Source organism: Polistes canadensis, unplaced genomic scaffold, assembly GCF_001313835.1.
Source record: "Polistes canadensis isolate GaletaPanama2010 unplaced genomic scaffold, ASM131383v1 scaffold_66, whole genome shotgun sequence".
In the NCBI taxonomy this organism is placed as follows: domain Eukaryota; kingdom Metazoa; phylum Arthropoda; class Insecta; order Hymenoptera; family Vespidae; genus Polistes; species Polistes canadensis.
In genome coordinates, this window is record NW_014569613.1 from 550,437 (window position 1) to 563,171 (window position 12,735).

The 12,735-nt window shown below is 34.1% G+C and overlaps 2 protein-coding genes across 4 annotated transcripts in view; both read right to left on the reverse strand.

The window, feature by feature from the left end:
• Positions 1–120: 120 nt before the first annotated feature.
• LOC106786121 (adenosine kinase 2) lies at positions 121–3,797 on the reverse strand. 2 transcript variants are annotated; one of them, XM_014747190.1, is made up of 7 exons: positions 3,696–3,797; positions 3,472–3,576; positions 2,132–2,301; positions 1,291–1,498; positions 908–1,183; positions 396–804; positions 121–310 (listed from the first exon to the last, which is right to left on the reverse strand). In XM_014747190.1, exons 3-7 carry the CDS (start codon positions 2,146–2,148, stop codon positions 183–185), a joined length of 1,038 nt encoding a protein of 345 aa, XP_014602676.1. In that variant the 5' UTR covers positions 2,149–2,301; positions 3,472–3,576; positions 3,696–3,797; the 3' UTR covers positions 121–182. The 2 variants fall into 2 exon arrangements, with proteins under 2 accessions (XP_014602676.1, XP_014602675.1); XM_014747189.1 differs by lacking the exons at positions 3,472–3,576; positions 3,696–3,797 and adding an exon at positions 2,592–2,924 and having other exon boundaries at positions 2,132–2,496.
• A 234-nt stretch (positions 3,798–4,031) lies between these two features.
• LOC106786120 (RNA-binding protein lark) overlaps positions 4,032–12,735 on the reverse strand; it is a 21,378-nt gene continuing 12,674 nt past the window's right edge. Inside the window, exon 5 of one of the 2 annotated variants that reach the window (XM_014747186.1) lies at positions 4,032–4,291. In XM_014747186.1, coding sequence (XP_014602672.1) covers positions 4,282–4,291 — 10 coding nt within the window. In that variant the 3' untranslated portion in view covers positions 4,032–4,281. Of the gene's footprint in view, positions 4,292–7,487; positions 7,757–12,735 lie in introns of those variants that run through there. The other variant, XM_014747182.1, reaches the window with a different exon arrangement.

Consider the following 12,735-nt stretch of genomic DNA (forward strand, 5'->3'; position numbering starts at 1 on the left):
CCGCCAAGCAATATTTACAAATATAGGTAAAACATTATAACATGAATGCAACAAAATTTTATGTAATATAGTAATATTAATAATGTAGGAATATATTAACAATACATAAAATATAAAGTAAAAAGTTATTAAGGTATTTATTTAAGTACAGGATTTACAATTGCTAATAAGTCTATATTCAATCAAAGTTTAAAGTCAGGTTTGCCATTGTAAGTACATCCAGATGTTTGTACGATTTGTGTGGCAGCCCAAATGCCACACTTTATACATATTTCTATATCTTTCCCTTGAATAAGTTGTGCAAGAAAACCTGAAAATATTATATAAATTAAAATTATATAAAATAATAATTGCATTATAAAAATTAATAAATATCCACAACTGATATAATCTACCTCCTACGAATGCATCTCCAGCACCATTAGTATCAATTACATTTTCTTCTGGGATTTTGGTAACAGAATATTCTCTTACTTCATTGTCTTTAACTAAAATAACTGGTCCAGAACCTTGAGTAATTATGACAATCCGATTCCTCTTTTTATTGACTTTTTCCATACGAGATATTTTCAATGCTATCTCTTTTCTGTCTATTGTCTCAAAATCATGAGTTTTAGCAAACACATCCGCTTCTGTCTCGTTACCAAACAAAATATCTATATAAGGGAAAGCATCTTCTAATGGTTTTTTAAAAATTTCGGATATAAATGGTGCACTGAGATTCATTATGAACATTTTATTGTTTTCACATGCATGCTTAGCCACTATTTGAATTACTTCTGGATTAACGGTTAAGAAAAATCCCTGTAATATCAAAATCAAAAATCGAATTCTTCTTAGATATGATCAATAAAAAGAAAAATATAAAGTAGCAAAGCACATGGAATATAATTGTATATATACTTACAGAAATATAAATATATTCAGCAATTTCTATAAGTTTCTTGTTTTCTGGTATTTCTATATGCGAAGTTGAGAAACAGTTTGCAGCTGCTAAATTAGCGCACAAAGATCTTTCCTTTCCGGTGATAAGAACAGCACAAGTTCCAGTTGGTTCCTTATCCGTATATTGATAGCAAACATTTAAGCCATTTGTAACAGCTCGCTCTTCTAGTATTTTTGAATATTTGTCTTTACCTACACAACCCATGTAAGTTGCAATTTTTGACTTATCCAAGAACCACTAAAAAAATATAGATGCTGACTATAGTAATAAGACAATACTATTATAAACAATTGCCACAATACTTGTTTTCTACAGAATATGAAAGAATATTAAACTAAATTTACTTGTGTTACTCTCAATGTATTCTGTACAGAACCACCAGCGATAAAATCAGCATTGCACAGCTCTACTAACTCATCATATAGAGGTTTATGTTTTGCATCCGCAAGAATAGCATTATTGGCTTTTAAGTCATACTTCTCCAGAAAATTGTTATCTACTGTTGCAGATATATCAAGCAGGGGATTTCCCATACCCAGAAGAAGACCTTCTCTGAAGCATTTGAGAAAATCGCGTTGGCATTTTCCGATATATTTTTCTATTCATCGCTTTATCATGCTCGGTCATTCGCATTACATTTTTTTGTTTTTTCATGATAGGCAATAGAGAGTACAGAAAAATGTAAACGCTCGAATTGAATGAATTGTTCACGTTATGAATAAATAAAACGGCAATAAAGTTGTTATAAATTTAAAACGATAGCGATAAGATATATATATAAAAAAATATAGTTAAATAAGTTTACGTATATCAGAATGATTGATATAGTAGATTACATAACCTATATCGTTCCTTTCTGAGAACACATTATAATACGGTCAAAGTTTCGCGGACCGATTGGTCAGAATGCGTACTACATCATCACTGGAATAATCATTCGAATGGTAAGACAGGGAACGTGAAAACGGACACTTCCTTCATTGTACTACATAGAACAAAGTTTCGTTCCGTTCGAAGCGCGCGAATGTTTATGATTCGTCACGCATGGACGAACTTAAACAACTCATTTCTTATACGAAGGTTGAATGTACGAAACATAACCTCTTCAAAATGATGATTAAAATGTAACTTATTTATTTGCAAATGACCGAGATATTAAAAACTAAAAAAAAAAAAAAATCCTACCGTAATTTATCTGCCATTGGTGAAGTACAAAATTTCTTATAGGAGTAAAATGATTTCCGAAGAAGGCACCGAGTTACTGGCGACTGCGCGCCCCCGTTGATGATTCGTCAGACGGCGTATTATCCTTGCGTCAAAGCGCGTGGTCCAATGAAATGGACAACTGTCGTAAGCTAAATGTAGGCAGGCACAATCGTTTAAAAAAAGATGCTACTTCATGCCGGGGCCGCGTTATCTTTAAGGTTCATCATAGTATTTATAATATTTGACGTAGAAAATTTTCCTAAGATAAATGAACCATTTTATCAACACAAATCGCACCAAGTCCCTCCTCCTCTTTTCCGACAGAGTTGCGATTGTCGATTGAACTGCGGGTAATAAAGTGGAAGTGGAAGTGGGGCTCTTCGAAACTCTTAAAATATCTAATACTATAAGTATATCAAATTATATAATCATGACTTACGAAGAATTTGTTATCTCCTGCATTGTTTTTTCAATCAAAAATTTTATCAATCAACTTCGCGTCTGAATTATGACACACACTGTTTTATCTTGCGTATAGGATAGAATCATTATAACGGAGATGATCAAATTTATGAAAAATAAGATGAAAATAGACTATGCGCTTAAATGGATATTATACATAATCAGTAAGATAAATCTCTCTCCTCTATCCTACATACAATTGTACTTTTCTAATTTTTATATCACGTTTTTATTGCACCATGTTAATAATAAATACTGCAATTCACATAAAAGAAACAGATAAGATAAATCTGAAATCATTTCTTAATACTCAATCGATTTTTGTTATTTTTAAAGGCGAGCAAGTATATCAATTCTTAATAAAAAAAAAAAAAGGTAAATAATTAACATCATTCATGTCAATCAATACAAAATAAATAACGTTATCTTTTAAGTATGAATATAAATTTCACTCGAGAACCTTGTTTTCTTACCTGTCTACTTCTACTTACCATGAAATACGATTAGAATTAACTAATGATCTTTTTAGTTTCGTCACGTTACATAAAAAAAAAAAAAAAAAAAACAGGATACAAAAATGCTCCTAAAATATTCAATCGATGCAACCCACTTTCGCGTAAGGGTCAATACATATATCAAATATATCAATAACGAGTCGTAATCGACTCGTGAACCTTTGAACATGGAATCATTGGGAAAGAAACTAAAAGGGAAAAGTGTAATAGTGTATGCGAGAGAGATAGAGAAAGAGATATAATAAATATCAAAAAAGAATTACTTTTATATACAATATCTGTCGATAGAGAAAATGTATAAATATCACATATGTTGCGACAAATGTTATCGTTTGTACTTACGCGATATTTTCGTGGTGAGGTAAAAATAACATGAGAAAAGAAGATACATCCATAATATACCGTTAGTAAGGAGATAGAGACGAGTAGTCAGAGGAAACACACCTGCTGTTATCAAAACGAACATAGTCATTCTCGTTATCACCAATTAAACAAAGACTAAAGAGAACTTACATATTCGTATATATATTATATAAGAGAAAAAAAATGTCTTCTTTGCATCGTACCTTAATAGAATGAGATTTGTCAAATTGTTCTATCTCTTATTCTCTCTTTCTTTTTCTCTCTCTTTTGCTCTCGCTCGTTCGCTATCTCTTTCTCTATCTTGCTTCTCTAAAGGGCATAAAAAGAAATAGTTTTAGTGAATGTAAGCTACATAAAAAGAGAACGAAGATAATATATTCAATTCGTTTTCTTTCGATATTATAGGTATTGAAAGAGGAGATATATAAATAGATGAATAAGTATATAGATAGAAAGATAGATAAATAAATAAATAAATAAATAGATAGATAGACATATAGGCACACAGCACAGACAGATTAAATTATAGAGTGAAAAAGAAGAAAGAAATGATACTGAGGCTGGTGGAGAGACTTGCCTTGATACGACGTGATATCTACAGGCACATCTTTATTAGACTGGATCTGCGAGACACCTCTGTCACCTTCGATGCCTCTCTTCTATGGAATACCGAGTCCTGGTCGACAATTATACATCGCCAAATGGGACACGTTGGACATCTCTTCCTACAGGGATTTCCAGCCCAATTCCTTTGAAGTACAGTCCATAGGTTTGGTAGTAGTAGCAGTGCTATCGTGTCCTACATCACACATTATATTACAATATGCATAAAATAGTTCGCAATATTCCCTTGTAGCGTGTTTCGTTTGCTAGCTAGCTAGCTAGCTTTTGATTTTTTTTTTTTTTTATTTTCGTTTCTGTTTGGTATTATCATTTTCATTTTCGCTTCGTTTCGTAATTTGCATTTTACCGACGACGACGACGAGGACGAGGACGAGGACGAGGACGACGACACCCGGCGACGATGGCGGCGGCGGCGGCGACGAAGGCGAAGACGAAGGAGGCGGCAAGAGACACGTTTTCTTTCTCGTCACGCGCGTTTGGGGGTAGTAAGTAGAGCAGTGGTCGAAGTAGTAGAGTGAGTAGTAATAACTGGTAGCAATACGTCTGTCTCGGTTCTCTTCAGATGCTTTTTTTATTTTCTTTTTATTTATTTGTTTTTTTTTATATATATTAAGAGGAGGAGGAGGACATTGATGGACGACGATCACGCTCACATACATGTGTTTGCACACACGTATATATAATGTATTTTTTTTTTCTTTTTTTTTCGTTTTGTTTACTTTTTCTCGCATATTATTATTTATTATACCGATTTTACGTGTCTCGTATCCTATGCAATTCGCTTTCTTTTCCGTTTGATTTTGTTTTCATTTTTTTTTTTTTTTTTTTTTCTAATTCCGTCCGTTCACGTTTCGTGTTTTTATACAGACACGCTATATACATATTATGCAGTTTTTGATCTATATTTTGTTTAATTTGTCAAGGGACTCGTAAAAGGCTGCAAGAAATTGAGACGTATCGACCTTAGTAATACAACTATTGGCTCGGAAGTTCTCATCTCGTTGACCTTCTCTCGGCACACATCCCGGAGCTCACACGCATTTGAACTTGACCACCGGTTGCAATGGGCCGTATGCGATGCGATGCGATGCGATTTTATCGAGATAACCAAATGTCGTAATCTCACGTCCGTACGACTACGAGAAGAGAGTCTGTGACACTGGGTCACCGTAGATTTTTGATCATCGTTAAAAGTCCGTTACAACCGTAATCTTCGACGACTTGTATTAGCCGATTGTTATTAAATATCCGACGAGGCTGTGAAATCCATGTTCGAGGTTTCTTACGACGAATAATACATATAATACACGTAACGACGAGAATAATAGAACCATAACGATACATTTTTATTAACAAACGGATTAATCGTTACGAGAGAACTCTAGAAAATATATATATGTATGTATGTATATATATATATATATATACAAATATAATGCATACATTATGCAACAAGATTCTCTCTCGAAATTGCAAGGCGTATAGAAACGAATATTTGTACCGGTTAAATAACACACCGAATAATTATTAAACATTCATTGTCGTCAATGTGCGTTATCGTTCTGGTCATCGTCATTGTTATCTCTATACGTCTCGTAGCTATTTTTCTTTTATCCTTTTTCTTTTTTTTCTTTTTAAAATAGATACACACATTGTGTAGATATTATATAATATTATTCTACTACTATCTCTCTATATGCGAAAAAAAGATGTGTCTTATTATATCAAAGAAAAGGAGTCTTTTGGTGTAGGTTTTATATCATGTATATCACTAGATGTATGACATAAAATATCTATATATTTACTTTAGATTTGGTATAGTAATCCTAAAAGAAAGTTGACTAATTCAAAAGTTGAAAATTGACCATTCGAAGAGACTATAACTCCATTCAACGAATCGAGCAAGGAGAGTTAAACAATGCACGTGATTCAAACGTGATTGGAACGTGATTGGAACGTGATCGGGACGGGAACGTATTCTCATAATCTTCAGATATTGTAACAATTGGAGCAAGTAACGATACATGTATATTCATTTCTGTATTCAATTGATAATTAATTATTGTATTAATTAAAAACCAATTAATAATTAAAGTGTCTCTCACATTTATTACGTGCTTAACGCGCGAATGTTTTGTTGTTTACCTCGTTGAATGGAGCATAAAAGAAGAAGAAAAAAAAAGAAAATACAACGATAGAATTTTCTCTTTAGTTCAATGTAAAAAATGAAAGTTTAAAAGTTGCCTCCTTTTTTTCTTTTTCCTTTCTTTTCCGATCTCAGGCTAGAAAAGACTAGAATTACGGACAGAAATCATGATCGAACAAGGTGTCACGATGATCGAGTACCTCGACTTGCGTTACTGAATCACAAATATTGTTAAGACCGTTACGATCTATGAAACAAACAATTTTACGTGTTCGGTTGTGCAATTCTGTTACCGAACGTGTTCTTCTTACGAATTTTTATGGTCGTACGAAGATCAATCTTTCTCAAAAATTGATGATCTACGCGATTCGACCTCCCTGTTTTTGCAACTATAAATATTTCTCTGGGTTTCATTTTTTTTTTGTTCACAGGTATTTGCCCGATTTTTAAGCTCTCACTTTTTCCAATGGATGCTGATTTATTTCAGCATTATGTATATGTAACACCGCACCAATCGTAATTCATTAAATTGAAAATAAAAAAAAAAAAAGAAAAAAAAAAAAGAACAATTAAAATTGTCAAAAAATTTATTTGCAGCGAGAGAGCGAGCACATACATACATATACACACACACGCTAAATAATATATTGGTTAAATATTACAAGAAAATAATATATACTATGAACGTATATATACAATAACGTTTAAATGAAATCAACGTAATCGTGTAGTATCCAATATTACAGTGAATCGTTAGATTTATCTTGAAGTATTATTGCCCAAGATATACTTCGATCGAAATTTTTACTTTACTTAGCAATTGAGAGACACTGTAGAAGAGAGAAAAAGCGAGGATCGCCAAGCAGAATTTAATAAAAAATTTATAACTACGATAATAATAATAATAATAATAATAATAATAATAACAATAATAATAATAATATCAGTAATAATATTAATAATAATAACAACAACAACAACAAATGAGTAATAATGCTATTTTTTTTATTCCAACGTTTTTCTTCCTTGTTCTTTCCCAATTCGAAATTATTCTTTCGATGAAGTTTTTTTTTTTTCTCCGGCGAAGTTATTGCCAGTAGGGTTCTTGCTTTTGCGTATTTACATTGTAACTATATAGAGAATTAAAAAAAGAAAAAAAAAAGAAATAAATAAATAAAAAAAAAAAAAAAAAGAAATAAAAAAAAACAAAAGAAGAAACTATATTGCACGTTTATGACATTTATTAAAATAAGAAATTGTAAAACAGAAGTGGTAATGTGACTGTCATTCAGATATACAAATAATCGTTTAAATCATGCATATATCACAAGGAAATTAGTAAGACAATTCGCTCGCTTTTCTCTTTAATACATGATGGATGCATAATATTACAAAAAAAAAAATTAATATCCCACGTCCATATATGCGTGAAGTGACTTATTCGCATTGTATGCTACCTCATGCGTAACTACTTCATCAGCGGTGCCAATTGTTCTGAAAACATCAGATCATTCAGCGAACGAATTTACATTATACGCGAATAGAATTATATTTTGATCTTTAAATTCTGCATTTACGTTTCTCGAATGTTTTTTTCCTCTTGGACGTTCCTAATTGTATCAAAGATTCGAAACAAAATAAAACAACCAAAAACACGCGACGAAATACTTACGAATACAATATTTTGTTTAATACAAGGAAAAAAAAAATGAAATATGTAATAAAATTGATTAAGCGATATGCGTTGTTCGTTTGTATACGATTGGGGCGGTGTTTCGTTTTGACAAGAAAGAGAAAATTAGAGAAAGAAAAAGAAACAGAGAGACAGAATCCGTTAAATTTTTCACACGTATCTAAATCGGGAACGCTACAGTACAGTATCAACGAGAATAATTGCAAACAGACTTAAAAAAAAAAAAAAAAACTTGTAACTTGCAATATATATTATTTTAGAAAGCAGTTATCTTACTTATTTCTAATGTATCAAAAAATAAATAAAACGAGACACGTTTAGAAAATAGCAAGCCGTAGAGTAATGTGTACGATAGTTGGGAAATAGATTGCGTAAAAGATTAGAAATGTTTTAGTAATAAAAAAAAAAAAGAAAAAAAAAAAAAAAAAAAACAGCACATAACTGCTTCATTATTTGTGATATACTATTTTCCCTTTTATATTTGTTCTTTCCTTTTTGTTTAAAAACAAAAAGAATTAGATCGATATGTAAGAGTATCGATAGAAAAAGAATTAGAAACAATAAATAAGGAAAGTATGGAAAAGAGAGATAGTAAGGATAGAAAAAAAAAAAAAAAAAATATATCGACGAACGCAATTTCAAGTAAACTCGAACGCTCACATTCGCTTTTATTTCGTACCCATAGAAAAATAAGAATTTCGCTTGAAAAATGTTCAAAAGAACATTCGTTAGTTAGTGCGTATATCTCGTTTAATGTTTTAATTATTTTCTTCGTGTTTTTAACCATTTTTCTTCCCCTTTTATTTATTTATTTATTTCTGTCCCAATTCCCATTTTAATTAGTATGTCACGAAGGAAGAAAAGTCAAAAGGAGCTTGTGTGCGTATCGTGTAATAACATTTATATACGTATAAGATGTTGTGTTGTGTGATTTGTATAAAAACGAGGGAGATCTTTTAATAGGGTGCAACTGAAAGAAAGCGAAGACAAATAAATAGATCAATGGATGGATAGATAGATAGATAGATAGATAGATAGACAGATAGATAGACAAATAGATAGATAGATAGATAGGCCCCGTGACAGATTGGGAACTGGACTGTACTGGAATAAGGGTTCCTAGAGCTCGGGTTGTTGTAGTCGGGTTGCTGGACCCGCATCAGCTGCCTTCCCAGGCTGCGGATAGGGGAACACACTCATCGGGAAGGAAACTTCCCGGAGGATACAGGGGAAATAAAATAGCCGGGGGGTAGGCAGAAACCAAATAGAGGCAGGAACCTCGAAGAAAATCCTTTCTATGAATTTCATGGCAGGTAAAAATGTATTATCCCAGGAGTAATTTAACTGGATTAATTAGATTAAGATTCGGATCAAGATACAATAGGCTTGATTGCCTCCGTTGACCGTACGGATTCTCGGGATGGTCAAATAATTGACATTTGGAAGAATATCAATAGCGTAATGGTGACGGCAAAAGAAATTGCTGGAAAAAATCATGGCAAACCTAGACAAGATAGACAAAGTTGTCTTTGAAGCATGCAACATCCACAAATGCGTTAAAGAGAATATGCAGACAGTAATGTCATTGATGAGAAGACTGAATAGCGCAAGAGAGAAACGACGAGCAAGCTCAAGGGGAGTTTTAACTTAATGCTGTTTGACAATGTTCGAAAACTGCAGAATCTAAACGACGCTACAAGTAAATGAAATACCAAAGAACCCGAGGAAAAAAAGAGAAGCGACCATGAAGTTCTAAAAAGCGGAAAGGGTGAATCTAAACACCATACACAGCCTCCACTGCAGTTGCCAGGTACCAGCTCTCACGCGAAAGTCTCCCTTACTGGGAGGTACAACAGATGCAGGAAAAAACAATGCAATATGGAGAAGAAGACCATAGTGAGAGTGAGAGTAAAATCAGACACAATACAGCTTAATAGAAAGGACCAAAATATGTCCTATACCTGCGTTATCAAACTGATGAAAAGCAAAGTGAACGAACAACAAGTCGCCGAAAACGTCAATAAAATAAGGCTCCCAAGATTGGGGTACACACCTAGGTTCGTTCTTGCAGATCGCGGAAAGAAGACTTAGAAAAAACAATGGCTAAGTTTTATACAAACAAATCTACACTGGACTCAAGCCGCATTAGACTTACTTGACCAAACAGTTAAAGAACAAAACGCAGGTATTCTACTAATCTCTGAACAAAACAGAAACCTAGACATCAGTGGATGTTACTCTGACAACAAAGGTTATGCAGTGATCCACGTACTGCCTGCGGCCAACATGCAGACATATTCGATGAAGAATAGAAATAGATAAGTACGATATGTATTGAGTGATATTGCAATTTACAGCTGCTATTACTCCAATGTGGGAGGCCCAAAACAAAGTAGCCGAGCACTCCTGGCAACAATAGTGCACTTGATACTGCTATACGACTCACTTCTGTGGAACGTTCACTCCCATAATAGCGTAGTCATTAAGAACATGGCGCCGGTGTAATGACGAATAGCACTTCGAGTTATCAGCGGATATCGCACCATATCACTAGACGCAACACTGATACACTTAGGAATAAGCCCGATATGGTTACTCAGCAAGGAAAGGGCCAGAGTGTGGGAAAGACAGCAACGAGAAGACGAGTCAGCAACCCGGCTTGATATCAAAAAAGAAGCGCATGCAGCTTTAATGCGGAAGTGTCAAGGTGAATGGAATTCATATCCCAAAGATAGGTGGACACACACGCTTATTAGGGATGTGCAAGCATGGACAACACGCGAACACAGAAGATTGAACTACTGGACGACGCAGGTTTTAAGCGGACATGGGTGTTTTGGCGCATACCTGCACAAGTACAAAAGAAGACGGAGCAAACCAACCTGTCAGGAGTGCAGCGCTGAACAGGACGATGCAGAACACGTTTTCTTCCGCTGCAGAGCCTACACGGAAATACGTACCCAACTACAACAGAGAATTGGCGAGCCTTTAGAACCAGAAACTCTGGTCGAAGCTATGCTGTGCTGACTGGAAAACTGGGACAAGAATACACACTACTTCAGATAAGTAATTACGAAAAATAGAGAGAGAGAGAGAGAGAGAGAGAGAGAGAGAGAGAGAGAAAGAGAAGATAAGACGCGCAATACGACGAACCACGGACCCCCAGATTAAAGAGAAAGGGTGACTAATCTACGACGCAAGAAGTAAGGTGTAGAATAAGACAAAAGAATACCGACCCCCAACCCTGGAGCCGCAAGACTACAGGAAACGGCAAGAGGAAGACTCCTGCATGCTGAAAACGATGAGCCCGAACCCCTAACCCCTCAAGGGGACGGGGAAGTAAGGAAAGCGACAGTAAAGGAAACGGGTCAGAACGGGACCCACCGAAGGAATGCTCACGTGGTGATGGTGGGACCCTGGTTTCGTAGGACCACTGCCAGGGAAGCTTACTTCCCCCGCATCCATTGCGATCTATAGAAAAAAAAATTAAAAAAAAAGAAGATAGATAGATAGATAGATAGATAGATAGATAAATAGTAAGAAAGATAGGTATATATGTTACGGTCAATGTGTTTAATGTGAGCGTTTTATAAAATGATCGGGTACTGTATAACATGCCCATTTGAAAAGATATTGCATAAAACACCTTGAATAAGTTTCGATCATGTTATAAAATGCCCAGTCATTATATACAGAATGCATAGAAAGTGATGGGATATGTATTAAATCGTTTCGACAAGGAAATTAAAAAATGTGTTTTTTATTGAGATAATAAATCCCTTAATCAAAATCAATATACAATCGTTATAATCATAATTAATCATAAGAATCATTTATTGGAGCAAGGCAAGGAGCTGTGGTACATGGAAGTGCAGAGACAAGAAGACGTCTATCAGAATAGAAGAATGTGTAGGAGTGATAGGTAAAAAGTAAAAGGTAAAGATAGAAGCGCGGCGTAATGTATAAAAGAGTACAAGCAATGAAAGATAATGATAAAAAAAAAAAAACCCGTCAATTATGGATTCAACACACTACCCAACGAACCATGAACATTTCATAAAATGTCCGGGTCATTTGTAAAAATTGGGCATCCTGTGCTGGTTATTTTACAAAACGCCCACATAAAACATAACGACCGTAACATATATTTTTGTAAATAAATACATACATATATACATACAAGTATATATATGTATATGTATATTAAATTAAATTAAATTAAATTAAATTACATTGAATTAAATTAAATGGATATTATATTATAGTATATTAAATCGTATCATATATCACATTAAATAAAATAAAATTATATTATATTATATAATATATACCTATATATATATAATATAATATATCTATATTGTATGTAATATAAAAAGAGGCGGTGTATGTGTGTAAAATCAGCATAACGAAATACGCGCATCTTCGGCCGATTTTCGAGCGAGCACGGAAAGCAGCGCGCGAAAACGCAGGAAGCCAGCGAAGCGCGCGTTCGATTGAAAAATAAAAAAACGGGTTCCAGAGAGACATGCGTGAAGATCGTTGTTAATTTCAATATATATTCATCGAAGCCGAGTCGATATATATGTTCGTTACCACCACATGTATTTTATGGTGAGGGTAAGGGGGTAATAAGGGTGTAGTAGTCAGGTTAAGGATGGACTTGGCGAAATAATGGACAGAGTGAAATGAAGAGAAATAAAAGGAAATAGAAATAGAAAAAGAAAAATAGATAGAAGAGAAAGAGGGGGGGGGGGGGGGGGGGGGAAGGGTGAGGTAG

Coding starts and splice junctions, on each gene's coding strand:
- LOC106786121 (XM_014747190.1), bottom strand. Junction 805..907: donor CTGAATATATTTATATTTCT/GTAAGTATATAT, acceptor TTGATATTACAG/GGATTTTTCTTAACCGTTAA. Junction 311..395: donor TGGAGATGCATTCGTAGGAG/GTAGATTATATC, acceptor TAATATTTTCAG/GTTTTCTTGCACAACTTATT.